This window comes from Bufo gargarizans, chromosome 5, assembly GCF_014858855.1.
Source record: "Bufo gargarizans isolate SCDJY-AF-19 chromosome 5, ASM1485885v1, whole genome shotgun sequence".
Taxonomy (NCBI): domain Eukaryota; kingdom Metazoa; phylum Chordata; class Amphibia; order Anura; family Bufonidae; genus Bufo; species Bufo gargarizans.
The window spans coordinates 45,936,565-45,963,996 of NC_058084.1; the positions used below are offsets into that span (position 1 = coordinate 45,936,565).

At 47.5% G+C, this 27,432-nt stretch overlaps 1 protein-coding gene across 1 annotated transcript in view; it reads right to left on the bottom strand.

Annotated features, from left to right (window-relative positions):
- The window catches only part of LOC122937823 (fibrocystin-L-like), a 260,317-nt gene that overhangs the window by 82,634 nt on the left and 150,251 nt on the right, over positions 1–27,432 (bottom strand). The window contains exons 40-41 of the mRNA XM_044292918.1: positions 6,920–7,165; positions 6,478–6,627 (exon numbers count right to left, since the gene is read on the bottom strand). Coding sequence (XP_044148853.1) covers positions 6,478–6,627; positions 6,920–7,165 — 396 coding nt within the window. The remainder of the gene's footprint in view (positions 1–6,477; positions 6,628–6,919; positions 7,166–27,432) is intronic.

Genomic DNA, 27,432 nt, shown 5'->3' on the forward strand with positions numbered 1-27,432 from the left:
GTTGTGTTGTTCTGAAGTTTAACAGAGGCAAAAACACAGTTTTATTCATATGTAAATGAGGGCTCGCAAGTGCCCAGGGGCGGTGTTCAGGCTGTAAGTGCCGCTCTGCCTTCTTCTTAGATAACTCTTCCCAGCCTCTTGCTTGGACCACACTGTCAGCCCGGGCAGGCTGTAAATGAGGGCTCGCAAGTGCCCAGGGGTGGCATTCAGGCTTTAAGTGCCCAGGGGCAGCATTCAGGCTTTAAGTGCCCAGGCCAATATATCTTCTTTTCACATAATTCCTCCCCAGCCTGTTGCTTGGCCCCCCTGTAAGCCTCTTGCATCAGCCAGTGTACTGGACGAGATCCCGCCGCCGCATGCGCACTGCATGGGGCGATGCCGCTGCCCAAAATGGCCTTCATAGTGAGCCTGCTCGGGCTGACAGTGTGGTCCAAGCAAGAGGCTGGGAAGAGTTATCTAAGAAGAAGGCAGAGCGGCCTGGGCACTTACAGCCCGAACGCTGCCCCTGGGCACTTTCGAGCCCTCATTTACATATGAATAAAACAGCGTTTTTGTCTCTGTTGAACTTCAGAACAATACAACAAAGGTACCATTTGACTCATGTACAGTTATGCTGCAGCGCTATGTAAGCGGTCTATAATGTAAAATTGTGGTGACAGACGCCCTTTAAAATTAAAGCACAACTCCCCTGCAGTATCTGCTTACGTATTGTTAGTATTACATAGTCTGGGAAAATGGCTGTAAATTTCTATTTGAGCTTCCCCCAATGCGATGTGCAGGTTGTGGTTTTCAGGTTATACAGCAACCACTTGGCTTCCTATACGAGTGACCTGTGACCAGCATTCCTGCATATGTGCATTCTTCCACCGCACTATACATTGCTCATCCTAAGTTTGATGACTACAGTTTGATACATTTCTATTATTTTATATATATATATGCTAGCAGAAGGAGCCGGCTTCACACGGGTATATTTCATCTATTTCATTTAATGTTTGTGTGTGTCGTTAAAAGATATCGACCGTATCCACTATAACAGTGACATCTACAGTACCCCGCCCCTTTAACAGTGACCTCCACAGCGGCCTGCCCTTTAAGGGCTGTTTCACACGAGCGAGTCCATTGCGGGAATCACGCTCCGTGTGTGAGTGCGATCCTCCGCTCTGGACTTGCAGGAGTGCACGGCATTATCATGATTTATAATGCTATGTGTCTCTGCATGGCCTTTTTTCCACAGAATCATACTGACAGCTTTATGTCACTATGATTCTGTAGAAATAAGGCCAAGCAGAGACACATAGCATTATACATCATGATAATGCCGTGCGCTCCTGCAAGTCAGAGCGGAGGATCACACTCACACACGGAGCATGATTCCCGCAATGGACTCGCTCATGTAAAACAGCCCTAACAGTGACCTCCACAGCGGCCGCCCCTTTATTAGTGACCTCCACAGTATCCCTCGTTAACAGTGGTTTCCACAATAACTCACCCCCTTAACAGTGACCTCCACAGAATTCCATTCCCTTAAAATGTGACCTCCACAACACCCCGCCCCCTTAACAGTGACCTCTACGGCACCCCAACCCTTAACACTGACCTCCATAGCGGAACATCCCCTTAACAGAGACCTCCACAGCGTCCACCCTTTAACAGTGACCTCCACAGCAGCCCGCCCCTTTAACAGTGACCTCCACAGTACCCCATCTCCTTAACAGTGATTTCCACAACACCCCGTCCCCTTAGCTATGGCCTCTACAGAAATATGCCCTTTAACACTGACCTCCATAACAGACCACCCCCTTAACTGTGACCTCCACTGCAGCCTGCCCCTAGGGTGGCCAGATGTTTGGTTTTAGGCCAGACAGTCCAGCTTTCAGACTCCTTGTCCTTCGTCTGGTACAGGGCCTGGACGGACACATTCTTTTGAACATCTCACTCTCAGATAGCAGCACTGTGCTGTCTGAGTGTGAGCTGCAGGGAGAAAGTCACCCTCCCTCCCACCCCTGCAGCTGATAGAAGTTGATTTCTATCTTAATTTTTTTAATCCCCGTTGGCTGCGGAGTGGAAGGCGCGTGACCTAACCAGGTCGGGGGCATTGCTTAGCGGGACCTGGGGTTGGGGCTTTTAAGTCCATCTTTTGAGGGTGGCCTGAATGGCCACCCTACCTTCCCCCTTATTTGTGACCTCCACAGCACTCTGCTCCCTTAACAGTGTCATCCACAGCTCCCTGCCCCTTTAAAGCTGACCTACAGCAGTGAAGAAAAATGGCTGGGTTGTTATGGAACTGGAGTAAACTGTGTATGTGGAGGCTAACGGCCTGCAAGCTTTTATTGGCTGATAAGGGTCATGTGACCAGGCTTCTATTGGCTAATGCATATTTTGGGAAATCTAAAGAACGGTAAGTCCTAGAGAGCTGAGACCTAGTCTAATACCTTCCCAGACACCTAATGTACCTGTGTGACAAATTGTGATTGTAAATGTGATGGTGTGGATTCCTTTAGCGGACATACATACACACACACTCAGCTTTATATATTCGACTAGCTGAAGGACACGGCTTTGCTGGGGTATATTTGATCTATTTCATTTAATGTTTGTGTGTGTCGTTAAAAGATATCAACACTATCCACTATAACAGTGACATCTACAGCAACCCGCCCCCTTCAGATTCCCTGTCCTTCATCTGGCACAGGGCCTGGACGGACACAGGGATGTCCTTTTGAACAGCTCACTCTCAGACAGCTGCACTGTGCTGTCTGAATGTGAGCTACAGGAAGAAAGTCACCCACCCTCCCTCTCTCCCACCTCTGCAGCTGACAGAAGTTGATTTTTAACTAAATGTTTTCAATCCCTGTCGGCTGAGGAGTGGGGGGCATGGCCTAACCAAATCGGGGGCCTGGCTTAGCAGGACCTAGAAGTTGATTTTTAACTTTATTTTTTTAATCCCTGTCGGCTGCGGTGTGGGAGGGGACATGGCCTAACCGGAACGGGGGCGTGTCTTTTAGAACAGCTCACTCTGAGACAGCATCACTGTATTGTCTGAGTGTGAGCTGCAGGGAGAAAGTCTCTGTCCCTCCCACCCCTGATTTGTACCTTCATTTTTTCAATCCCCGTTGGCTGATCAGTGGGAGGGGGCATGGCCTAACCAGGTCAGGGGAGTGGCTTAGCGGGACCTGAGGGCAGGTGTTTTTAAGTTTGTTTTTTGAAGGTGGACACATTGTGGCAGGGCGCATGTCTGGGCTCCTTCCTGCAAGAGTGATGCCCCTCTGGGAACCTTACTGGATAAAGGATAAAAACAAAAGGCACAACTGGAAATAGGGTACTAAGTGCTATTAGGCCATGGCTTTACTTCAATAGAGATTATCCTGTTGACAGATTTTCTTTAACGCCTTCTACTCCAGGCCAGTTTTCACCTTGACATGTGTCACTTTATGTGGTAATAATTTTGGAACGCTTTTATTTATCCAATCCATTCTGAGATTGTTTTCTCGTGACACATTGTACTTCATGATAGTCATACATTTGAGTCAATATATTTCACCTTTATTTATGAAAAAATCCTAAATTTACCACACATTTTGAACAAATTCTCAATTTTCAAAAAAAAAAATTCTCTGCTTTTAAAACAGAAAGTGATACCTTATAAAATATTTATTACTTAACATTCCCCATATGTCTACTTTATGTTTGCATCATTTTGTAAATGTTATTTTATTTTTTGGGGACGTTAGAAGGCTTAGAATTTTAGAAGCAATTCTAAAAGAATTTTAAGAACATTTCCAAAACCCACTTTTTATGGACCAGTTCAGGTTTGCAGTCACTTTGTGGAGCTTACCTAATAGAAACCCCCCATAAATGACCCCTTTGAAGAAACTGCGCCCCTCAAGTTACTCAAAACTGATTTGACATACTTTGTTAACCCTTTAGGTGTTCCACAAAAATTAAAGGAAAATGGAGATGAAATTTCAAAATTTAACTTTTTTGGCAGATTTTCCATTTTAATCCATTTTTTTCTTTAACACATCGAGGGGTAACAGCCAAACAAAACTAAAAATGTATAACCCTGATTCTGAGGTTTACAGAAACACCTCACATGTGATCGTAAACTGATGTAAGGGCGCACGGCAGCGAGCAAAAGGAAAGGACTGCAGTATGGTTTTTGGAAGGCAGATTTTGCTGGACTGGTTTTTAGACACCATGTCCCATTTTAAGCCCCCCTGATGCACCCCTACAGTACAAACTCCCAAAAGTGACCTCATTTTTGAAACTAGGGGATAGGGTGACAGTTTTATTGGTACTATTTTGGGGTACATATGATTTTTAATCGCTCTATATTAAGTTTTTTTGTGAGGCAAGGTAACCACTTGGCACTGTTTTTATTTTTTACAAGGTTCATCTGGCAGGTCAGATCATGCACTATTTTTATAGAGCAGGTTGTTACGGACGCGTTGATATCAAATATGTCTACTTTATTTGGTTGTTTTAGTTTTACATAATAAAGCATTTTTGAAAAAAAAAAGTTTTTGTGTTTTTTTTATTTTTCTGCAAATAATCTTGTGCAGGGGCTCATTTTTTGCAGGAAGAGTTGACGTTTTTATTAGTACCATTTTTGGGTACATATTATTTTTTGATCATTCATTATTACACTTTATGAGGCAAGGTGACCAAAAAAATTTTTGTTTTGGCACAGTTTTTATTTATTTTTACAGAGTTCACCTGAGGGGTTAGGTAACGTGATATTTTAATAGAGAAGGTCGTTAAAGACGTGGCAATACCTAATATGTATACTTTTTCTTATTTATTTAAGTTTTACACAGTAATAGCGTTTTTGAAACAAAAATAATCATGTTTTAGTGGCTCTAAAAGCTATAGTCTTTTTATTTTTTTACCGATTGTCTTAGGTAGGGTCTCATTTTTTGTGGGATGGGATGACGGTTGGATTGGTTTTATTTTGGGGGGCATATGCCTTTTTGATCGCTTGGTGTTGCACTTTAAATGATGTTAGGTGACAAAAAATTGCTTTTTTGGCCACAGTTTTTTTTTTTAACGGTATTCACCTGAGGGGTTAGGTCATGTAATATTTTTATAGAGCAGGTTCTTATGGACACAGCGATATCTAACATATCTATTTTTTTTTTTTCACTTTAACACAATAATAGCATTTTTGTAGCAAAAAAAAATCATATTTTAGTGTCTCCATTGTCTGAGAGTCATTTTTTTTATTTTTTGGATCTCATTTTTTGTGGGATGAGGTGACGGTTTGATTGGTACTATTTTGGGGGGCATACGCCTTTTTGATAGCTTGGTGTTGCAATTTTTGTGATGTAAGGTGACAAAAAATTGCTTTTTTTGGCACTGTTTTTATTTTTTTACTGTGTTTATCTGAGGGGTTAAGTCATGTGATATATTTATAGAGCCGGTCGTTATAGACGCGGTGTCACCTAATATGTGTGTGTTTTCTATTTTTTTTTCTATTTTTTTATATAGGGGGGAAAGGGGCTTTTTTTCTTTTTTTACTTGAAACTTTATTTTTTTAATTAAAAACTCTTTTTTACTTTTTTTTAAAACTTTTTTTCTGTCCCACTCTGGGACTTTACTTTTAGGGGTCTGATCCCCTCTACAATGCATTACAATATTGTAATGCATTGCCTGTTAGTGTATTACACTGAGTAGTACACCAACAGGTTGCCTAGAAGACCGGTCCTGAGGCTGGATCTCCTGAGCACCCGTAGAAGGCAGGTCCTGATGCCGTGCAAGGCATTGGTCAGCCTCTGCATGGCATCGGGCTGCCTTCTGACACATAGAGTCCCTGCCACAGCAGCGCGGGGACCCGATGGGCTCCCTCACCCGCCGCAAATCCCTTATATGCCGCAGTAGGCGCTGATCGCGGCATAGAAGGGGTTAATCCGCCAGCATCGGCTTGTACAGCGATGCCGGCGGATACAGCAGGGGCCCAGCTACAAGGAAATGCCGGGCCCCTGCAGTGATCGGGCACGCACTGCTCTGGTGCTCGCCCAATCACCATGACATAATAGTATGTCAAAATGCGCGAACGCACCTGCCGCCATGACGTACTATTATGTCAAATGTCGGGAAGGAGTTAAAGCTCATCTACAGCAGGGAAAAAAATGGCTGGGTTGTTATGAAAACCTGGTGTAAAGCTGTGTGTGTGTGTGTGGAGACTGGCCTGCGAGCTTCTATTGGCTGATAAAGGTCATGTGACCAGGTGTCTATTGGCTAATGCATTTTTGGCGAATATCTCAGGAACGGTACGTCCTAGAGAGCTGAGACAAATTTTGTGATAGTAAATGTGACAGTGCGGATTCTTTTAGCGGACATACATACACTCAGCTTTATATATTAGATTTATATATATTCAAATATTAATTCATATTCTAATTTATTATATTACATTTTCTTAGACTAAAGAATATTATAAAGAAATAATTGATCTTAATATAGCAGCTCACTTACTGTTCCTTATGGGCACTGCGCAATACAGAAAACCGCCATCTGATCGCGTTTGGTCCACCTCACATTTAGAGCCGCACACAAACACCTTGGAAATTTGATCATCAAATCCGGAGCCAGCGATGGTGAGGATTAACCCACCACCAAAACCACCTGTATGAGAACAAATGGAAATGATGGTCACTGGATCAGTACATGAAGTAAAACACTATGGGGTATTCTAGGATATCTCGGTGAATACGAAAATGGCTGCCATTACAGGTCCCACAGGTGCCGATTTCTCAAACACTTTAACAAGTTTACAGTCATACATACACAACTGCCACATAATATATTTAGACAGATTTGCTATTCAGGGTTCCAGAAAATACTGAGTAACATTCCCTGCATGAGATATAGTGGTGGCCATATTGATTGCCACTAGCCTTACCAGAATTAGACTCACCTTCACTCGGAGAGACACCGGTCATACTAAGTTCATAGGTGAATTTTGCACTGGATCTTGCAAACCCCTTCTGATTCTGAAATGAGACGGGGAATGTGCCGCCCCAGTGATCTCCTACGGTGCAGTTCAGCTGGCTATCAGACACTCCTGTGATGGAGCAGGTGGCATTGCCAATGGTCACTTTCATTTCTGAGGCATCCAAACCAAAACCAGACCCAGACACTGTGACAATGGTTCCAGAAGGTCCTGAGAAACAACATAAAGACAAGAATCACGATCTGACAGATATATCCAGCATACATAATAATCTGGTACTCACTGAGACCAAATTACAAGACTTTTCCTATAAAGCATAGACAGAAGGCCCAAGGGGGTATTTTGGTTGAAACAAGTTTTCCCTTATCAGCAGGATGACTATTAGATCAATGAAGGTCCTACTGCTGGGCCCACAAGAAAGGGTGCTGGTACCCTACCTTTGAAATAAATGGAAAGGTAGGTCAAGCATGCACACTACAAGGATAGGGAATAACTATAAGATCAGGGGGGTCCTACCACTTGGACCCTCACTGATCATAGGACTGGAGACCACATACATTGGGGCAACAGTGCACATGCTCGACCTGCCGTTACGTTCATTTCAAGGGGAACTGCAACATATAGGGCCCTTATTCTTGTGACTAGTGGGGGTTCCACCAATAGGACCCCCCCAAATTGTGCATGCTCTTTAATAAATTTAGTGCATTATGAACTCGTTAAAGTCACAAAATGAAATGTGGTTACATTCATTTTATACAAATCTGTGTCATTTTATGGCTTTAGTATAAATACATCTTTCTAAAAGTTGGTGAACCAGCACCCTCCTGATAAATCATGACCAGTTTTATTGGCACTTACCCAAAACTGGCAAGTAAACTCCTTATCTCCCCCTAGTGGTGACTGCAGGCAGTCAGAAATTTTGCCTATGCTGGGGATTTTGGAGCGCCAACAATGGTACAGAAATATTTGTGAGATGGAGGTTCCCTTTTTAGCTTGCCCTCACCTTGCTAGACGGACTTGCTTTAGTCCCTTCCAGGCAAAATAAAAAACTTATGAAGACGTACAAGAAAAACCACAGCAAAAGTCTGTGTTATGTGCTACTTGTGTACAGATACTAAGAGTGGATACATATCTTCAATACCTGTAAGCTAGTCCTCCCGACTCCTCCAGTCACATGTGCGTTTAGTTTGACCGAGCATGCATGTGTTCTCAGTGGAGAGAAGAGAATAAGTTGCTGCCAAACACCTGTGATAGCAGCTCATCTCCCATGAGAACAAAGGATTGGGCATGCTGAAACTTAACATGCACGATCCTTCTTTCATCATCTGTCGGACCAGAGTCGGCACACATACACATAAGTTAGTCGGCCGTGGTGACTTTGCTCTCAAGGCCGCCATGCACATTAGTGAAATGGCATCTGAACCCGCCATTGTCGTCAGGTTGGGCTGACAGTCTAATGTGTGGGCAGCTCACAAAATTGCTCCGAGGAGAAAGAAAGATGGGGTTTAATAAATATTCTCTCCCCATCCTCATGTTCTCCCAGGAGATAAGCCACCACAGCAGCTTTCTCCTCTCTCCCCAGTGAATACACATACAGGTTTGGCCGAGCTGAACGTGTATGTGGAAGTCGGGAAGGAGTTGGGAGAGATAGCGGTCAGCCAAACAATAGTTCAGTCGACAGATATGGAATGTATATGGCCGCCCTTATGCCTCTGGAAACACTTAAATGGCGTCCAGGAGCAGAAGAGGTAAGTTATTTTTATTTTATTTTATTTAAGCTGATGGCTGACATGGGGGCTGATGGCTGATATGGGGGGCATGATGGCTGGCATGGGGGGCTGATGGCTGACATGGGGGTCTGATCTGAGGCATTGGGGGTCTGATCTGAGGTCTGATTAAAATTGGGGGTCTGATTGGGGCTGTGAGCTGAGGTCTGATTTACATTGGGGGTCTGATTGCTGGTCTGACCTGAGGTTCAATGGAAAATATTTTTTTCTTATTATCCTCCTCTAAATCCTTGGTGCGTCTTATGGGCAGGTGCGTCTTAGAGGGCTAAAAATACGGTCCTCAAACCAGCGATTGTCTGAAGCAGAGAGAAGATACCAGGACCAAACAGTGGAGGAGCCAGCTGCTGCAGACGGGACCTGAGGCCAGGTCAGCTGCGAGGAGGGGGCGCCAAAATGTAGCTTCGCTTGTGTTGGCAAAAATCCTTGCTCCGTCCCTGGTTGCTATGGGCAACTAAGGCCAAGTTCACACTTCAGTTATTTGGTCAGTTATTTCCATCAGTTATTATGAGCCAAAACTAGTAGTGAAGCTACTGAGATAAGGTATAAGGGCTCATGCAGATGGCCGTTTCCAGCCGTGGGCACCGGCCGTGTGCTCCCTGCATCACGGATGTGGACCCATTCTCTTGGAATGGAGGCACCGAACACCACGGAAGCACTACGGAGTGCCTCCGCACCGCAAAAAAATAGAACATTCAAGCTGATGGTGACCCCAAATTTCGGTCCCGAAATGAGCCCTAATGGAAGATCTGCAGCTGTTCTGTGTTTTTGACCTGCACCTGGTTTACAAAAAATGATGGAAATAACTGACCAAATTATAAAATCCGGTGACTAGCATCCCACAAACATGACCGATCAAAGTGTCAATGGATTGTCGGCTATTGGTCTAAATCACATATCCAAAATGTATTACATTTTGTAGATTTAGGGTGTCCACCGATTACCACAAAAACTTATATTAGACAGGCAGATAATCATGAAGCTCATCGATAACGAGCACTTGTAGGAACGCTAGTTAGCAATGATCTGGCAGTGTAATACTGCCGCCGATTACCCAATGAACGAGCAATCGCTCATCTGGTACTAGGAATCTTTCAGCAGGTTTTAAAATCATTGTTTGCCGGCGGCAGATCATCAAATAATGATTCAGTATGGGGACGAGCGATGGCATTAGTGATCACTGCTGCCCATACCGTGGAGGAGATCGCTGCATGTAATAGCAGAAGTTTCCTCCACTTAAGAGCAGGCGATTGTCAGGAATTAACTCTTCCCTGCCGGCAATCGTTGTTTTATCTGTGCGCCTAATATAAGCCTGATTACTTGAGGTACATATGTGGTCATTGTTAGGGTCAATTCACACGAACATGCTTAAAAAAAATCTGAGCAAAATCTGCACATTTTTTTCATTTTTCAGCTTGAAAAAACCGCATGCTTTTTAGGCGTTTTCTACCACGGTTCCATGCTGTTTTTTGACACGTCTTTTTTTTTTTTTTATCCAATGGGTGTTCACTTCAATGCAAAGCTGTTTTCAGCTTGAGGTTTTTAAAGCAGACCTGTGCCAAAAAAACATGTGGGAAAATGCATTAAAAAAACTCATGGACTTAGGTGCTGATTCTGGCCCCAGATAGGGCGCGCGGCTTCTTTTTTACACACTTATTTTACTTACACGTGCTGTGCCGGCATACATACATAATTCCTTTGGGTAGCCATCTTATATGCTTCTGGCCTATGTAAAAAGCTGTGAACTCTCATCTTTCTGAAGCCTGGGTCGCCTATGATATAGATGGACACTTTTATTACCACTACTCTGTAAGGCCAGCAATAAAAGGTCATAAAAGCTACACCAGGCCCAGCTCATCCTGTCCAAGATCAGCTCGCTGTCAAGCCTGGCTGGAGCGTGACGTCATTAATTTCCAGGTCTGGTTTGAGGAGAGCTAATAGCCCTTAATTAGCTCTGGGCATAAAACCAGTCCACTTTCATATTTCATTTATGAATCAACTTATGCCCTTTCTGACACCAGATCCAGGCTCTACAGAGTATTGTGGTTAATTGGGTATCAAATATGACTAGAGGATGTGATTCCTTAGCTGACCTATGGGTGGTAGAAGAACTACAGGTCCCAGCATTACCGTGTGTGGTCTCATTCTGTAGGTAAATAAATAAGGATCGCAAATATGTATTCTGTATAACAATATGCCGATGTATCAAGGAGATACGGGCTTAAGTATAATCCTCATTGTAGGAACTGAACTTTGATGGGGTCATAAAACACTTGGGGGCAATCCCTAGGATTGACAGTCACTCTGCTGCCATTGGCTGACAGGAGTAAGTCTCCTGCCCATGGCAGAGTTCATAAAAACCCATGCACAAGGACAGAGGAGAGAGACCCATGGAACATCACCAGACACTTAATTGGACATTGACAGCATATCCCTGTATCAGAAGAACTTTGAGGGTCTCCCCTGATACATACTGAAAAAGGGGTTTGCAAGGATTCAAAAAGGACATATGAACGACCATCTGAAACCCTCCAGAGAAACTAAGTATTCTTTCATCTTTTTCCCTTTCATTTGAACTGTCGTGATTATTTATATTGTTATTATTATTCTGTAGATTTATAGTCATTTTCATTAGACTTGAATGCACTGCTTTTTACCGCTTATTAAAGATTATAAAATCTAAGTAGCCAAGTCTTCCATATTCTAAGCTGCTGAACAACGTACCTTGCCTTTGAAGAGACGTTACCAGGTAGTTACTTAAATTGCATTTAGGAATTGTAGTTGGGGGTGATTGACTGCGGTTGGTCAGTAAGTGATATCCGGTTCATCCACTGATCTGTGTGATAGTGAATGACCCGGATAGTCGGCTCGTGGACCGGGAACCCACGTGGTGGCAGTTACCGAAGTGTAGTGGGGGGTGTTAGCCGAGTATTAATACCCCGGTCACGTGAGGTCTCTGTGTGTGCGCAGACTCCGTCACAGACCACTACGTCAGAGCTGTGGGATCCGGAGCGGTCGGATCCATAGTTCGTGACATTTTTCTGGTGGCAGCTTACGGGATTCTGTATGCTTAGAATATTAGTGCATGAAGTTATGTCCATAACTCTGTACTAAAGGATTGAAAAATTCTGGAAGACGAAGCACAGTGCATTAGTTTTGATAGAATAATAATTCACGACAGTACCCTCCCCTCTCTCTTGTTTTCTGTCCTATCTTTTATTTGGCAATAATGTCCGAATCCGTGAATTATGACGCCCTGAGCGTGGCTGATATCACAGCTCTGTGTGAGCACAAAGGCATCCAAGTATATGGGAAAAATAAGACTGTCCTTATCCAGGAGTTATGTGCACGGAGGAGTCAAGAGTCATCCCTGCAGGATTCAGAGAATGGAGGAGACTCTGGGGCCCCTGAGCCAGGTGACCCCTTCCAGAATGAGGATGATGAACTGGGAGGAGGACAGCCTGCTGGGGCTTGCAGTCCTCTAGCTGGACATAACTCTGTCTCTATGCCATCCCAAAATGGGCTGGACCAACTAATGCTCAGTAACCCGGACTTATATTTTCGGCTGCTGGAGGCACGTCGTGCAGAGCGTAAGGCTGAGCTCGAGGCTGCAGAGCGCAAGGCTGAGCTCGAGGCTGCAGAGCGCAAGGCTGAGCGCGAGGCTGCAGAACGGGAAGCTGTCCGCAGGCATGAACTGGACCTGGCCCGAGTACAGCTTCAGGGGTCCGACCGGCATGCCACATCCACAGGCCCATCCCTGATGGTCAAGCCAAAACTGCCTGTGATGGAGTCTGAGAACTGTGACATTGACCTTTTCCTGCATGCTTTTGAAACCTCATGCCAGCAGTACCAGGTACCAGAGCCACAGTGGGCGGGACATCTAATGTCCGCACTGAAGGGCAAAGCTATGGAGGCCCTGGTCGGACTACCATTAGCAGAGCGTACCAGTTACGCTGTCATCAAAAAGGCTATTCTGGTCAAGTACCAGCTGACTCCAGAGACTTACCGTTTACGGTTCCGGTCCCTGCGGAGAGGGCCCGGAGATACTTTTATGGACCATCTGGGCAAGTTGCAGACCACCTTCCAACAGTGGTCTGATCCCCTCACAGAGGACACCAAGCAGTCCCTGGCGGATCTGATGGTCCGAGAACAGTTTGTCTCCAATTGCCCCACAGATGTGCAAAAATATGTATGTGAGCACAAGCCGAAGAGTGCGCGAGAGGCGGCTGAGCTAGCCGATGAATACGTCGCCATGCCCAGCACTCGGGCATTCAAAGACACTCTGTCCCGTCTGGGAGGAACCTCTTCATCTGCTTCTTCCTCCCGGCCAGCTTTGTCGGTTCCTGTCCAGCGACCCTTTCACAGGCCTGCACAAAGACCTGAAGGAGTCAAGCCAGCACCGACAGACGTGTGCAAGTGCTATGCGTGCGGCAAGCCAGGACACCTCAGCCACTCGTGCCCGGTGAAGAAGACAGCACCCCCTGGCAAGCTTGCCCGCAACCCATCATCTGTGCTGTTAGTGAATGGAGCTGCAAGACACACCGCAGACAACCTACTGTGGGCAACCGATGCACCACAGGCTTCCACGATACAGTCACACTAGTTCGGCCTGAACTAGTGGATGACGCAGACCTTATTCCCGGCAAAAGCCTCACCATCACGGGAGTTGGGGGGGTGAGCCCTAATGTTCCCCTAGCTCGTGTTTTCCTTGATTGGGGGGCTGGGAGTGGAGTAAGGGAGGTGGGAGTCTCTGCGGAGATCCCCACAAATGTTTTATTAGGCACTGACCTAGGACGATTGATCTCGTGCTACGTGCCCCCTGGAAGCACACAGGACTCACCCGTCCCTATGGAGGTCCCTGGACATACCGAGGTACTGTGCAAGGATGTTTGCGTAACATCAGATAACCTCGGGGATGGACCTCGGGAGGTGGGAGGTGGGGTGTGTGGGAGCAGTTCTCCTATGACAGGAGATGTAGAGGGGATGGCGGGTGTATGTACACAGGTAGCAAACATGTGTTTAACTGATTCAAGTTGTGCAAATGTTAAATGTGATGACATTATTGTGCCTGTGTTGCCCGTCACTCGCAGGGCTGCAAAAGCCGCAGCGGAACGCTCCATTGGGGAAGAGCAAGTGGAAGTGTCCCCTTCCACCGGTTCGGACCCCGTGGACTTAACCGTGTCAGAGCCTCAGCCACTGTCCCTGTTCGCCACAGGACAGCTGGCTGGGACTTGTAGTGCCGCCTTTGAGCAGGCCCTGCGAGATGACCTTACCTTGGAGCAGCTAAGAGGGTTAGCTGCCAGCCCTCCCACTGAGGGAGACAAATACCGAGTGTGTTGGGACAATGGGAAACTGTATAAGGAGGACATCTCCCACAGTGACAGTAGGGTGGGGCCACTCAAGAGGCAGCTCATTGTACCTGTGCAGTTCAGGGAACAATTACTGCAAGTGGCTCATGAGATCCCCTTAGCTGGTCACCTGGGAATAACCAAAACAAAGTCCCGGGTGATGCAGAACTTTTTCTGGCCTGGCCTCGGGGCAGATGTCGCCAAGTACTGCAGGTCCTGCGACACCTGTCAGCGAGTTGGCAAAGCAGGAGACCGTCACCGAGCTCCATTGAATCCCTTACCAATAATTGATGAACCCTTCAGGAGGGTGGCCGTGGACATCATTGGTCCCCTGGCCATCCCCAGCAGTTCGGGTAAACGGTTCATATTAACCCTGGTGGATTATGCGACGCGCTACCCGGAAGCAGTGGCGTTATCCTCCATTAGGGCGGACAAGGTTGCAGACGCCCTGCTGGGGATCTTCACGAGAGTGGGGTTCCCAGCTGAGCTTCTCAACGACCAAGGACCTCAGTTCATGTCTGAACTAATGCAGGGGCTCTGTAGGAAAATACAGGTGAACCATATCGTAGCCAGCCCTTACCACCCACAAACAAACGGCCTCTGTGAGCGCTTCAACGGGACGTTGAAGCAGATGCTGAAGACGTTTGTGGAGGCGCAAGGGAAGGACTGGGAACGATATCTACCTCACCTGCTATTTGCCTACAGAGAGTTTCCCCAGGAGTCAACCGGGTTTTCGCCCTTCGAACTCCTGTATGGTCGACGAGTAAGAGGTCCCCTAGACCTAATCAGAGAGTCTTGGGAAGGCAGGGTTGCCGGAACTGAAGTCTCTGTAGTAGACTATGTCCTCAGGTTCCGAGACAAAATGGAGTCGCTGGTAGGTCTGGTACAGGAGAATATGGTGCAGGCCCAAAGCAAACAGAAGCAGTGGTATAACCGCACTGCCCGAGAGAGAATCTACCAGGAGGGGCAGAAGGTCTATGTCCTGCTGCCAATGCGGCAAAACAAACTGCAAGCTGCATGGGTAAGGGCCGTACCCCATTGTCAAATGTCTGAGTAAGGTAAATTATGTGGTGGGCCTTGGAGAGGGAGGTAGGAGACGTCAACATGCTCAAGGAGCATCACGAGAGAACGCCACATGTTATGCCGGTTTGCAGCCTGCCCGAAAGGGAGGAGGCCGACCCCCTACTAGATCTGCTAGCTGACACTCGAGAGTTGGAGGTGGACTTAACCCTCAACCCTCAACTCTCGTCCCAGCAGAGATCTCAGCTCTTAGAAGTGTTGACGGCTCACCGTGACACTTTTACAGGGAAACCCGGGAGAACTCACCTTGCAGTCCATCATGTGGACACAGGTACACATGCTCCCACAAAGCAGTCCGCCTACCGTGTCTCACTGGAGGTCCAGGCAGACCTCAGGAGGGAGATCGAGGAGATGAAGCAGCTCGGGGTCATTCAGAAATCCCACAGCGCTTGGGCCTCACCAGTGGTTCTGGTCCCGAAGAAAGATCAGACAACCAGGTTCTGTGTGGATTATCGGAAACTGAATGCCATCACAACCTCGGATGCTTACCCCATGCCCAGGATTGATGAACTGTTAGATAAGTTGGCAGGAGCCAGCTACCTGACAATCATGGACCTGAGCAGGGGGTATTGGCAGATTCCCCTGACCTCGGAGGCTCAGGAGAAGTCGGCCTTCATCACCCCTTTCGGCTTATACGAATTTACTGTAATGCCGTTTGGGATGAAGAATGCGCCAGCCACCTTTCAAAGGCTTGTGAATGACTTGCTGGAAGGACTAGAAGAATGTGCTGTCGCCTATTTAGACGACATTGCCGTGTATAGCCCCACGTGGAAGGAGCATCTGGTGCACCTGTCGCAAGTACTGGACAAACTTGCAGCGGCTGGACTAACTGTTAAGCCTAGCAAGTGCCAGCTGGGCATGAATGAGGTCACTTACTTAGGCCACAGAGTAGGAGGAGGCACACTGAGGCCTGAAATAGAGAAGGTGAAAGCCATTACGAGATGGCCAACACCTCTCACCAAGAAGCAGGTCATGTCTTTCTTGGGAACGGCCGGGTACTATAGGAAGTTCATCCCGAACTATAGCGCCCTGGCCAAGCCTCTGACAGACTTGACCAAGAAGAAGCTGCCCAGGATGGTGTCATGGACGCCGGAATGCGAGCAAGGCTTCCAGGCCCTGAAGGATGCACTAGCCAGTGCTCCTGTGCTTCAGGCCCCAGATTTCACTCGGAAGTTTGTGGTCCACACGGATGCTTCCGCCTTTGGTCTGGGTGCAGTCCTGAGTCAGGTGAACCAGGCCGGGGAGGAGCATCCTGTACTATACCTGAGCCGTAAGTTACTGGCCAGGGAGACCAGCTACTCCACAATAGAGGAGTGTTTAGCTATTGTGTGGTCCCTGCAAAAGCTACAACACTACCTGTATGGACGCAATTTCACAGTGATCACTGATCACAATCCCCTCAGCTGGTTGGCACGTCTCGCAGGAGACAATGCGAAACTGCTGAGATGGAGCCTGATTTTGCAGCAGTACAACTTCACCGTGCAGCACAGAAAAGGTAGTTTACATGGAAATGCCGACGGGTTGTCGCGGCAGGGAGAATCGACCGGAGATGGCTGGGTTGCTGTGGAATAGGCTTGTGGCCATTTCCCCAGGCAACCTTTTAAAAGAGGGAGGTGTGCCGGCATACATACATAATTCCTTTGGGTAGCCATCTTATATGCTTCTGGCCTATGTAAAAAGCTGTGAACTCTCATCTTTCTGAAGCCTGGGTCGCCTATGATATAGATGGACACTTTTATTACCACTACTCTGTAAGGCCAGCAATAAAAGGTCATAAAAGCTACACCAGGCCCAGCTCATCCTGTCCAAGATCAGCTCGCTGTCAAGCCTGGCTGGAGCGTGACGTCATTAATTTCCAGGTCTGGTTTGAGGAGAGCTAATAGCCCTTAATTAGCTCTGGGCATAAAACCAGTCCACTTTCATATTTCATTTATGAATCAACTTATGCCCTTTCTGACACCAGATCCAGGCTCTACAGAGTATTGTGGTTAATTGGGTATCAAATATGACTAGAGGATGTGATTCCTTAGCTGACCTATGGGTGGTAGAAGAACTACAGGTCCCAGCATTACCGTGTGTGGTCTCATTCTGTAGGTAAATAAATAAGGATCGCAAATATGTATTCTGTATAACAATATGCCGATGTATCAAGGAGATACGGGCTTAAGTATAATCCTCATTGTAGGAACTGAACTTTGATGGGGTCATAAAACACTTGGGGGCAATCCCTAGGATTGACAGTCACTCTGCTGCCATTGGCTGACAGGAGTAAGTCTCCTGCCCATGGCAGAGTTCATAAAAACCCATGCACAAGGACAGAGGAGAGAGACCCATGGAACATCACCAGACACTTAATTGGACATTGACAGCATATCCCTGTATCAGAAGAACTTTGAGGGTCTCCCCTGATACATACTGAAAAGGGGTTTGCAAGGATTCAAAAAGGACATATGAACGACCATCTGAAACCCTCCAGAGAAACTAAGTATTCTTTCATCTTTTTCCCTTTCATTTGAACTGTCGTGATTATTATGTGTTCTTGCTTAGCAAGTAGAGTTGAGCGAACACCTGGATGTTCGGGTTCGAGAAGTTCGGCCGAACATCCCGGAAATGTTCGGGTTCGGGATCCGAACCCGACCCGAACTTCGTCCCGAACCCGAACCCCATTGAAGTCAATGGGGACCCGAACTTTTCGGCACTAAAAAGGCTGTAAAACAGCCCAGGAAAGAGCTAGAGGGCTGCAAAAGGCAGCAACATGTAGGTAAATCCCCTGCAAACAAATGTGGATAGGGAAATGAATTAAAATAAAAATTAAATAAATAAAAATTAACCAAAATCAATTGGAGAGAGGTTCCATAGCAGAGAATCTGGCTTCCCGTCACCCACCACTGGAACAGTCCATTCTCAGATATTTAGGCCCCGGCACCCAGGCAGAGGAGAGAGGTCCCGTAACAGAGAATCTGTCTTCATGTCAGCAGAGAATTAGTCTGCATGTCATAGCAGAGAATGAGGCTTCACGTCAGCCACCACTGCAACAGTCCATTGGCATATATTTAGGCCCAGCACCCAGGCAGAGGAGGGAGGTCCCGTAACAGAGAATCTGTCTTCATGTCAGCAGAGAATTAGTCTGCATGTCATAGCAGAGAATGAGGCTTCACGTCAGCCACCACTGCAACAGTCCATTGGCATATATTTAGGCCCAGCACACACACAGGCAGAGGAGAGAGGTCCCGTAACAGAGAATCTGGCTTCATGTCAGCAGAGAATTAGTCTGCATGTCATAGCAGAGAATCAGGCTTCACGTCACCCACCACTGCAACAGTCCATTGGCATATATTTAGGCCCAGCACCCAGGCAGAGGAGGGAGGTCCCGTAACAGAGAATCTGTCTTCATGTCAGCAGAGAATTAGTCTGCATGTCATAGCAGAGAATGAGGCTTCACGTCAGCCACCACTGCAACAGTCCATTGGCATATATTTAGGCCCAGCACACACACAGGCAGAGGAGAGAGGTCCCGTAACAGAGAATCTGTCTTCATGTCAGCAGAGAATTAGTCTGCATGTCATAGCAGAGAATCAGGCTTCACGTCAGCCACCACTGCAACAGTCCATTGGCATATATTTAGGCCCAGCACACACACAGGCAGAGGAGAGAGGTCCCGTAACAGACAATCTGGCTTCATGTCAGCAGAGAATCAGTCTGCATGTCATAGCAGAGAATGAGGCTTCACGTCACCCACCACTGCAACAGTCCATTGGCATATATTTAGGCCTAGCACACAGGCAGAGCAGAGAGGTCCCGTAACAGACAATCTGGCTTCATGACAGCAGAGAATCAGTCTGCATGTCATAGCAGAGAATGAGGCTTCACGTCACCCACCACTGCAACAGTCCATTGGCATATATTTAGGCCTAGCACACAGGCAGAGCAGAGAGGTCCCGTAACAGACGATCTGGCTTCATGTCAGCAGAGAATCAGTCTGCATGTCATAGCAGAGAATCAGGCTTCACGTCAGCCACCACTGCAACAGTCCATTGGCATATATTTAGGCCCAGCACCCAGGCAGAGGAGGGAGGTCCCGTAACAGAGAATCTGTCTTCATGTCAGCAGAGAATTAGTCTGCATGTCATAGCAGAGAATGAGGCTTCACGTCAGCCACCACTGCAACAGTCCATTGGCATATATTTAGGCCCAGCACACACACAGGCAGAGGAGAGAGGTCCCGTAACAGACAATCTGGCTTCATGTCAGCAGAGAATTAGTCTGCATGTCATAGCAGAGAATGAGGCTTCACGTCAGCCACCACTGCAACAGTCCATTGGCATATATTTAGGCCCAGCACACACACAGGCAGAGGAGAGAGGTCCCGTAACAGAGAATCTGTCTTCATGTCAGCAGAGAATTAGTCTGCATGTCATAGCAGAGAATCAGGCTTCACGTCAGCCACCACTGCAACAGTCCATTGGCATATATTTAGGCCTAGCACACAGGCAGAGGAGAGAGGTCCCGTAACAGACAATCTGGCTTCATGTCAGCAGAGAATCAGTCTGCATGTCATAGCAGAGAATCAGGCTTCACGTCACCCACCACTGTAAGAGTCAATTTTCATAAATTTAGGCCCAGAACCCAGGCAGAGGAGAAAGGTCCCGTAACAGACAATCTGGCTTCATGTCAGCAGAGAATCAGTCTTCATATCATAGCAGAGAATCAGGCTTCACGTCACCCACCACTGTAAGAGTCAATTTTCATAAATTTAGGCCCAGAACCCAGGCAGAGGAGAAAGGTCCCGTAACAGACAATCTGGCTTCATGTCAGCAGAGAATCAGTCTTCATATCATAGCAGAGAATCAGGCTTCACGTCACCCACCACTGCAACAGTCCATTGGCATATATTTAGGCCTAGCACACAGGCAGAGGAGAGGTTCATTCAACTTTGGGTAGCCTCGCAATATAATGGTAAAATGAAAATAAAAATAGGATTGAATGAGGAAGTGCCCTGGAGTCCAATAATATATGGTTATGGGGAGGTAGTTAATGTCTAATCTGGACAAGGGACGGACAGGTCCTGTGGGATCCATGCCTGGTTCATTTTTATGAACGTCAGCTTGTCCACATTGGCTGTAGACAGGCGGCTGCGTTTGTCTGTAATGACGCCCCCTGCCGTGCTGAATACACGTTCAGACAAAACGCTGGCTGCCGGGCAGGCCAGCACCTCCAAGGCATAAAAGGCTAGCTCTGGCCACGTGGACAATTTAGAGACCCAGAAGTTGAATGGGGCCGAACCATCAGTCAGTACGTGGAGGGGTGTGCACACGTACTGTTCCACCATGTTAGTAAAATGTTGCCTCCTGCTAACACGTTGCGTATCAGGTGGTGGTGCAGTTAGCTGTGGCGTGTTGACAAAAGTTTTCCACATCTCTGCCATGCTAACCCTGCCCTCAGAGGAGCTGGCCGTGACACAGCTGCCTTGGCGACCTCTTGCTCCTCCTCTGCCTTGGCCTTGGGCTTCCACTTGTTCCCCTGTGACATTTGGGAATGCTCTCAGTAGCGCGTCTACCAACGTGCGCTTGTACTCGCGCATCTTCCTATCACGCTCCAGTGCAGGAAGTAAGGTGGGCACATTGTCTTTGTAGCGTGGATCCAGCAGGGTGGCAACCCAGTAGTCCGCACAGGTTAAAATGTGGGCAACTCTGCTGTCGTTGCGCAGGCACTGCAGCATGTAGTCGCTCATGTGTGCCAGGCTGCCCAGGGATAAGGACAAGCTGTCCTCTTTGGAGGCGTATCGTCATCGTCCTGCCTTTCCCCCCAGCCACGCACCAGTGATGGACCCGAGCTGCGTTGGGTGCCACCCCGCTGTGACCATGCTTCATCCTCATCCTCCTCCACCTCCTCCTCATCCTCGTCCTCCTCGTCCTCCAGTAGTGGGCCCTGGCTGGCCACATTTGTACCTGGCCTCTGCTGTTGCCAAAAACCTCCCTCTGAGTCACTTCGAAGAGACTGGCCTGAAAGTGCTAAAAATGACCCCTCTTCCTCCTCCTCCTCCTCCTCCTCCTGGGCCACCTCCTCTTCCATCATCGCCCTAAGTGTTTTCTCAAGGAGACATAGAAGTGGTATTGTAACGCTGATAACGGTGTCATCGCCACTGGCCATGTTGGTGGAGTACTCGAAACAGCGCAACAGGGCACACAGGTCTCGCATGGAGGCCCAGTCATTGGTGGTGAAGTGGTGCTGTTCTGTAGTGCGACTGACCCGTGCGTGCTGCAGCTGAAACTCCACTATGGCCTGCTGCTGCTCGCACAGTCTGTCCAGCATGTGCAAGGTGGAGTTCCACCTGGTGGGCACGTCGCATATGAGGCGGTGAGCGGGAAGGCCGAAGTTACGCTGTAGCGCAGACAGGCGAGCAGCAGCAGGATGTGAACGCCGGAAGCGCGAACAGACGGCCCGCACTTTATGCAGCAGCTCTGACATGTCGGGGTAGTTGTGAATGAACTTCTGCACCACCAAATTCAGCACATGCGCCAAGCAAGGGATGTGCGTCAAATTGGCTAGTCCCAGAGCTGCAACGAGATTTCGCCCATTATCACACACCACCAGGCCGGGCTTGAGGCTCACCGGCAGCAACCACTCGTCGGTCTGTTGTTCTATACCCCGCCACAACTCCTGTGCGGTGTGGGGCCTGTCCCCCAAACATATGAGTTTCAGAATGGCCTGCTGACGTTTACCCCGGGCTGTGCTGAAGTTGGTGGTGAAGGTGTGTGGCTGACTGGATGAGCAGGTGGAAGAAGAGGAGGAGGAAGCCGAGAAGGAGGAGGTGGCAACAGGAGGCAAAGAATGTTGCCCTGCGATCCTTGGCGGCGGAAGGACGTGCGCCAAACAGCTCTCCGCCTGGGGCCCAGCTGCCACTACATTTACCCAGTGTGCAGTTAGGGAGATATAGCGTCCCTGGCCGTGCTTACTGGTCCACGTATCTGTGGTTAGGTGGACCTTGCCACAGATGGCGTTGCGCAGTGCACACTTGATTTTATCGGATACTTGGTTGTGCAGGGAAGGCACGGCTCTCTTGGAGAAGTAGTGCCGGCTGGGAACAACATACTGTGGGACAGCAAGCGACATGAGCTGTTTGAAGCTGTCTGTGTCCACCAGCCTAAATGACAGCATTTCATAGGCCAGTAGTTTAGAAATGCTGGCATTCAGGGCCAGGGATCGAGGGTGGCTAGGTGGGAATTTACGCTTTCTATCAAATGTTTGTGAGATGGAGAGCTGAACGCTGGCGTGTGACATGGTTGAGACGCTTGGTGACGGAGGTGGTGGTGGTGGTGTTGGTGGTACATCCCCTGTTTGCTGGGCGGCAGGTGCCAACGTTCCTCCAGAGGCGGAGGAAGAGGCCGAGGCGGCAGCAGCAGAATAGGCCGAGGCGGCAGCAGCAGAAGAGGTAGCAGGGGGAGCCTGAGTGACTTCCTTGGTTTTAAGGTGTTTACTCCACTGCAGTTCATGCTTTGCATGCAGGTGCCTGGTCATGCAGGTTGTGCTCAGGTTCAGAACGTTAATGCCTCGCTTCAGGCTCTGATGGCACAGCGTGCAAACCACTCGGGTCTTGTCGTCAGCACATTGTTTGAAGAAGTGCCATGCCAGGGAACTCCTTGAAGCTGCCTTTGGGGTGCTCGGTCCCAGATGGCGGCGGTCAGTAGCAGGCGGAGTCTCTTGGCGGCGGGTGTTCTGCTTTTGCCCACTGCTCCCTCTTTTGCTACGCTGTTGGCTCGGTCTCACCACTGCCTCTTCCTCCGAACTGTGAAAGTCAGTGGCACGACCTTCATTCCATGTGGGGTCTAGGACCTCATCGTCCCCTGCATCGTCTTCCACCCAGTCTTGATCCCTGACCTCCTGTTCAGTCTGCACACTGCAGAAAGACGCAGCAGTTGGCACCTGTGTTTCGTCATCATCAGAGACATGCTGAGGTGGTATTCCCATGTCCTCATCATCAGGAAACATAAGTGGTTGTGCGTCAGTGCATTCTATGTCTTTCACCGCTGGGGAAGGGCTAGGTGGATGCCCTTGGGAAACCCTGCCAGCGGAGTCTTCAAACAGCATAAGAGACTGCTGCATAACTTGAGGCTGAGACAGTTTCCCTGGTATGCATGGGGGTAATGTGACAGACTGATGGGGTTGGTTTTCAGGCGCCATCTGTGCGCTTTCTGCAGAAGACTGGGTGGGAGATAATGTGAACGTGCTGGATCCACTGTCGGCCACCCAATTGACTAATGCCTGTACCTGCTCAGGCCTTACCATCCTTAGAACGGCATTGGGCCCCACCATATATCGCTGTAAATTCTGGCGGCTACTGGGACCTGAGGTAGTTGGTACACTAGGACGTGTGGATGTGGCAGAACGGCCACGTCCTCTCCCAGCACCAGAGGGTCCACTAACACCACCACGACCATGTCCACGTCCGCGTCCCTTACTAGATGTTTTTCTCATTGTTATGGTTCACCACAACAACAAATATATTATTTGGCCCAATGTATTGTATTCAAATTCAGCGGGATATAAATTTGAGGCCTAGTATTTAGGCGCTGGGTGACAGGTATGGATTTAGTGACAGAATTAGACTTGGAAATACACAGTAGCGGGTGTGTGTGAAGTTATTCTGAATGACCCTATGTGCACCTTCAATATGATCTACCCTTTTAGGGATAGATTTCAAATAGCTCTGATATAGCAGAAACGACTAAATTTTTAAATTGCTAAATTGGGAATTGTATTTCAACCCAGAACAAAAAATGTGCTTTGACGGACACTAAATAACTTTCCCAGCCACAACAGGACAGCGGTAACGAGAGATTTAGCGGGATATAAATTTGAGGCCTAGTATTTAGGCGCTGGGTGACAGGTATGGGTTTAGTGACAGAATTAGACTTGGAAATACACAGTAGCGGGTGTGTGTGAAGTTATTCTGAATGACCCAATGTGCACCTTCAATATTATATACCCTTTTAGGGATAGATTTCAAATAGCTCTGATATAGCAGAAACCACTAAATTATGAAATTGCTAAATTGGGAATTGTATTTCAACCCAGAACAAAAAATGTGCTTGAACGGACACTAAATAACTCGCCCAGCTACAGCACTAAGGACAGATTTAGCGGGATATAAATTTGAGGCCTAGTATTTAGGCGCTGGGTGACCGGTATGGATTTAGTGACAGAATTAGACTGGGATATGGCCAAAAAATAAACAGACTATTGCTGGTTAAATGCACTTGGTGTGACAGCTTCACCCTGATGTAGGCTTTAGCCAAAAAACAACCACACCATTGAGGGTTAAATGCACTTGGTGACAGGCGCAGCTTGCCCCTGATTTAGTATATGGCCAAAAAATGAACAGACTATTGCTGGTTAAATGCACTTGGTGTGACAGCTTCACCCTGATGTAGGCTTTAGCCAAAAAACAACCACACCATTGAGGGTTAAATGCACTTGGTCGCAGCTTGTGCTGGCGCACCACAAGACACAAAATGGCCGCCGATCACCCCAGAAAAATGTGACTGACAAACGGTCTGGGCAGCCTAAAAACAGTGAGCAATTGAGGATCAGCAGCTCAATGATCCACAGCTGCAGATCGATCAGTTAATCAAGTCCTTTGGAGGAGTTAATCTGCCTAATCTCGCCCTACTGTCGCAGCCGCAACCTCTCCCTACGCTAATCAGAGCAGAGTGACGGGCGGCGCTATGTGACTCCAGCTTAAATAGAGGCTGGGTCACATGGTGCTCTGGCCAATCACAGCCATGCCAATAGTAGGCATGGCTGTGATGGCCTCTTGGGGCAAGTAGTATGACGCTTGTTGATTGGCTGCTTTGCAGCCTTTCAAAAAGCGCCAAGAAAGCGTCACAAAAGCGCGAAGAAAGCGACGAACACCGAACCCGAACCCGGACTTTTACGAAAATGTCCGGGTTCGGGTCCGTGTCACGGACACCCCAAAATTCGGTACGAACCCGAACTATACAGTTCGAGTTCGCTCATCCCTATTAGCAAGACCACATACTATTATCTCACAAGTATATTATTATTCTTATTATAGCCAAATTTGCCACCCTAACTCCTCCCACAGTTTTTACACTACATAGACAAAAATTTACCAAAACGTGCAGATTGTGCCCGATCGGATTGCTATTACTTTGTGGAGCGATCCCACCCCCGGGGCCCCCGTTGCGGGCCCCGGAAGCCCCCTTTTTTCCCATAGACTTTGACAGGGTAAATTTTCAAATCGCTCCCACTCGCCAGGCTTTGACGCTAAAGTCACCAAACTTGGGTCACTTAGTCATGGAGTCAACCCGAAAACTTTGGGCACATTTCGGGGACCCCAAAAAGTGGGCGGGGCCACACAGAACCAATCAAAATCTCCCCATTGACTGTAATGAGACCTTCAAATCGCTACTCCTCCCACATTTTTAGGAGTACAAATTCCAGACTTTGCAGACTTGGTCGGCACCCACCCGAGTACCTTGCTTTTGCTTTGTTACCCGATCCCACCCTCCGGGCCCCTGGGACAGGGCCCCCAAAATCCATGTTTTTCCCATTGACTTTGACAGGGACAATTTTCAAATCGCTCCCAGTCGCACAGATTTTAAACTAAAGTCACCAAACTTGGGTCACTTAGTCATGGGGTCAACGCGCAATTTGTTAGCACATTTCGGAGACCCGAAAATTTGGGCGGGGCCACACAGAACCAATCAAATTCTCCCCATTGACTACAATGAGACGTTCAAATTGCTACTCCTCCCACAGATTTAGGAGTATAAATACCGAACTTTGCACCCTTGGTCGGCACATACCCGACTATCTTGCTTGTGCTTTGTTAACCGATCCCACCCTCCGGGCCCCTGGGGCGGGCCCCCAAAAACCCCTTTTTTTCTCCCATAGAGTTTTATTGGAAAAATGTTTGTCACTCATACAGCTTCGGAGTGAAACTCACCAAACTTGGGTCACTCAGTCATGGGGTCAACCTGGAAATTTCTGTCACATTTTGGGGACATTAAAAAGTGGGCGGAGCTACAAACAACCAATCAGATTTTCCCTATTGACTTCAATAAGAAACCTTTAAATTGCTGTCATTCTCACAGTATTTAAGCCAGAATACCCAAACTTGGCACCGTAGGTCATTGGGTGACTGGGGTCAAAAAATTATGAAAAAGTGGGCGGAGTCTACAACGGCCAATCAAATTTCAGCCATTTGTTTAAATGGGAAAAATTCAAACTGCCGCTGCTCTTAGACTGTTAATGGCAGGTTTCCCAAACGTGGTACAGTTGGACAATTTAGGATTAGGATTAAAATTTTGAAAAGTGGGCGGGGCCAAAAACAACCAATCAGATTTCTTTCATTGATTTCAATATGGAAAAAAAAAAATTCAGAAAATTGAAAAATGCTGCCATGATTGATGTCAGGGGCTTCAAATCGCTGAAATCAGGTGATAGATTACTTTGGATTCAAAAATTTAAAAAGTGGGCGGAGCCAACAACAACAAATCAGATTTTCCCTATTAACTTTAATGAGAAACCTTTAAATTGCTGTCATTCTCACAATATTTAAGTCAGAATACCCAAACTTGGCACCGTAGGTCATTGGGTGACTGGGGTCAAAAAAAAAGTTTAAAAGTGGGCGGGGTCTACAACGGCCAATCAAATTTCAGCCATTTGTTTAAATGGGAAAAATTCAAACTGCAGCTGCTCTTAGACTGTTAATGGCAGGGTTCCGAAACTTGGCACAGTTGGTCACTGGAGGACTGTGCCAATGTATATCTCATTTTGGGGATGCTAAAAAGTGGGCGGAGCCACAAACAACCAATCAGATTTTCCCTATTGACTTCAATAAGAAACCTTTAAACAGCTGTCATTCTCACAGCACCCAAACTCGGCAGGGTGGGTCAGTGTGAGACAAAGGTCAAAATTTATAAAAGTGGGCGGAGTCTACACTCCACCCAGTTACTCCGCCCACTCCAGTTGTAAGCTACTGGTGGAGGCAAGAACACATCACACAATTTCCCCAGAAATTGTACCTTTTCTAGTTATTATGTGTTCTTGCATAGCAAGACCACATACTATTATCTCACATATATATTATTATTATTATAGCCAAATTTGCCACCCTAACTCCTCCCACAGTTTTTACACTACATAGACAAAAATTTACCAAAACGTGCAGATTGTACCCGATCGGATTGCTATTACTTTGTGGAGCGATCCCACCCCCGGGGCCCCCGTGGCGGGCCCC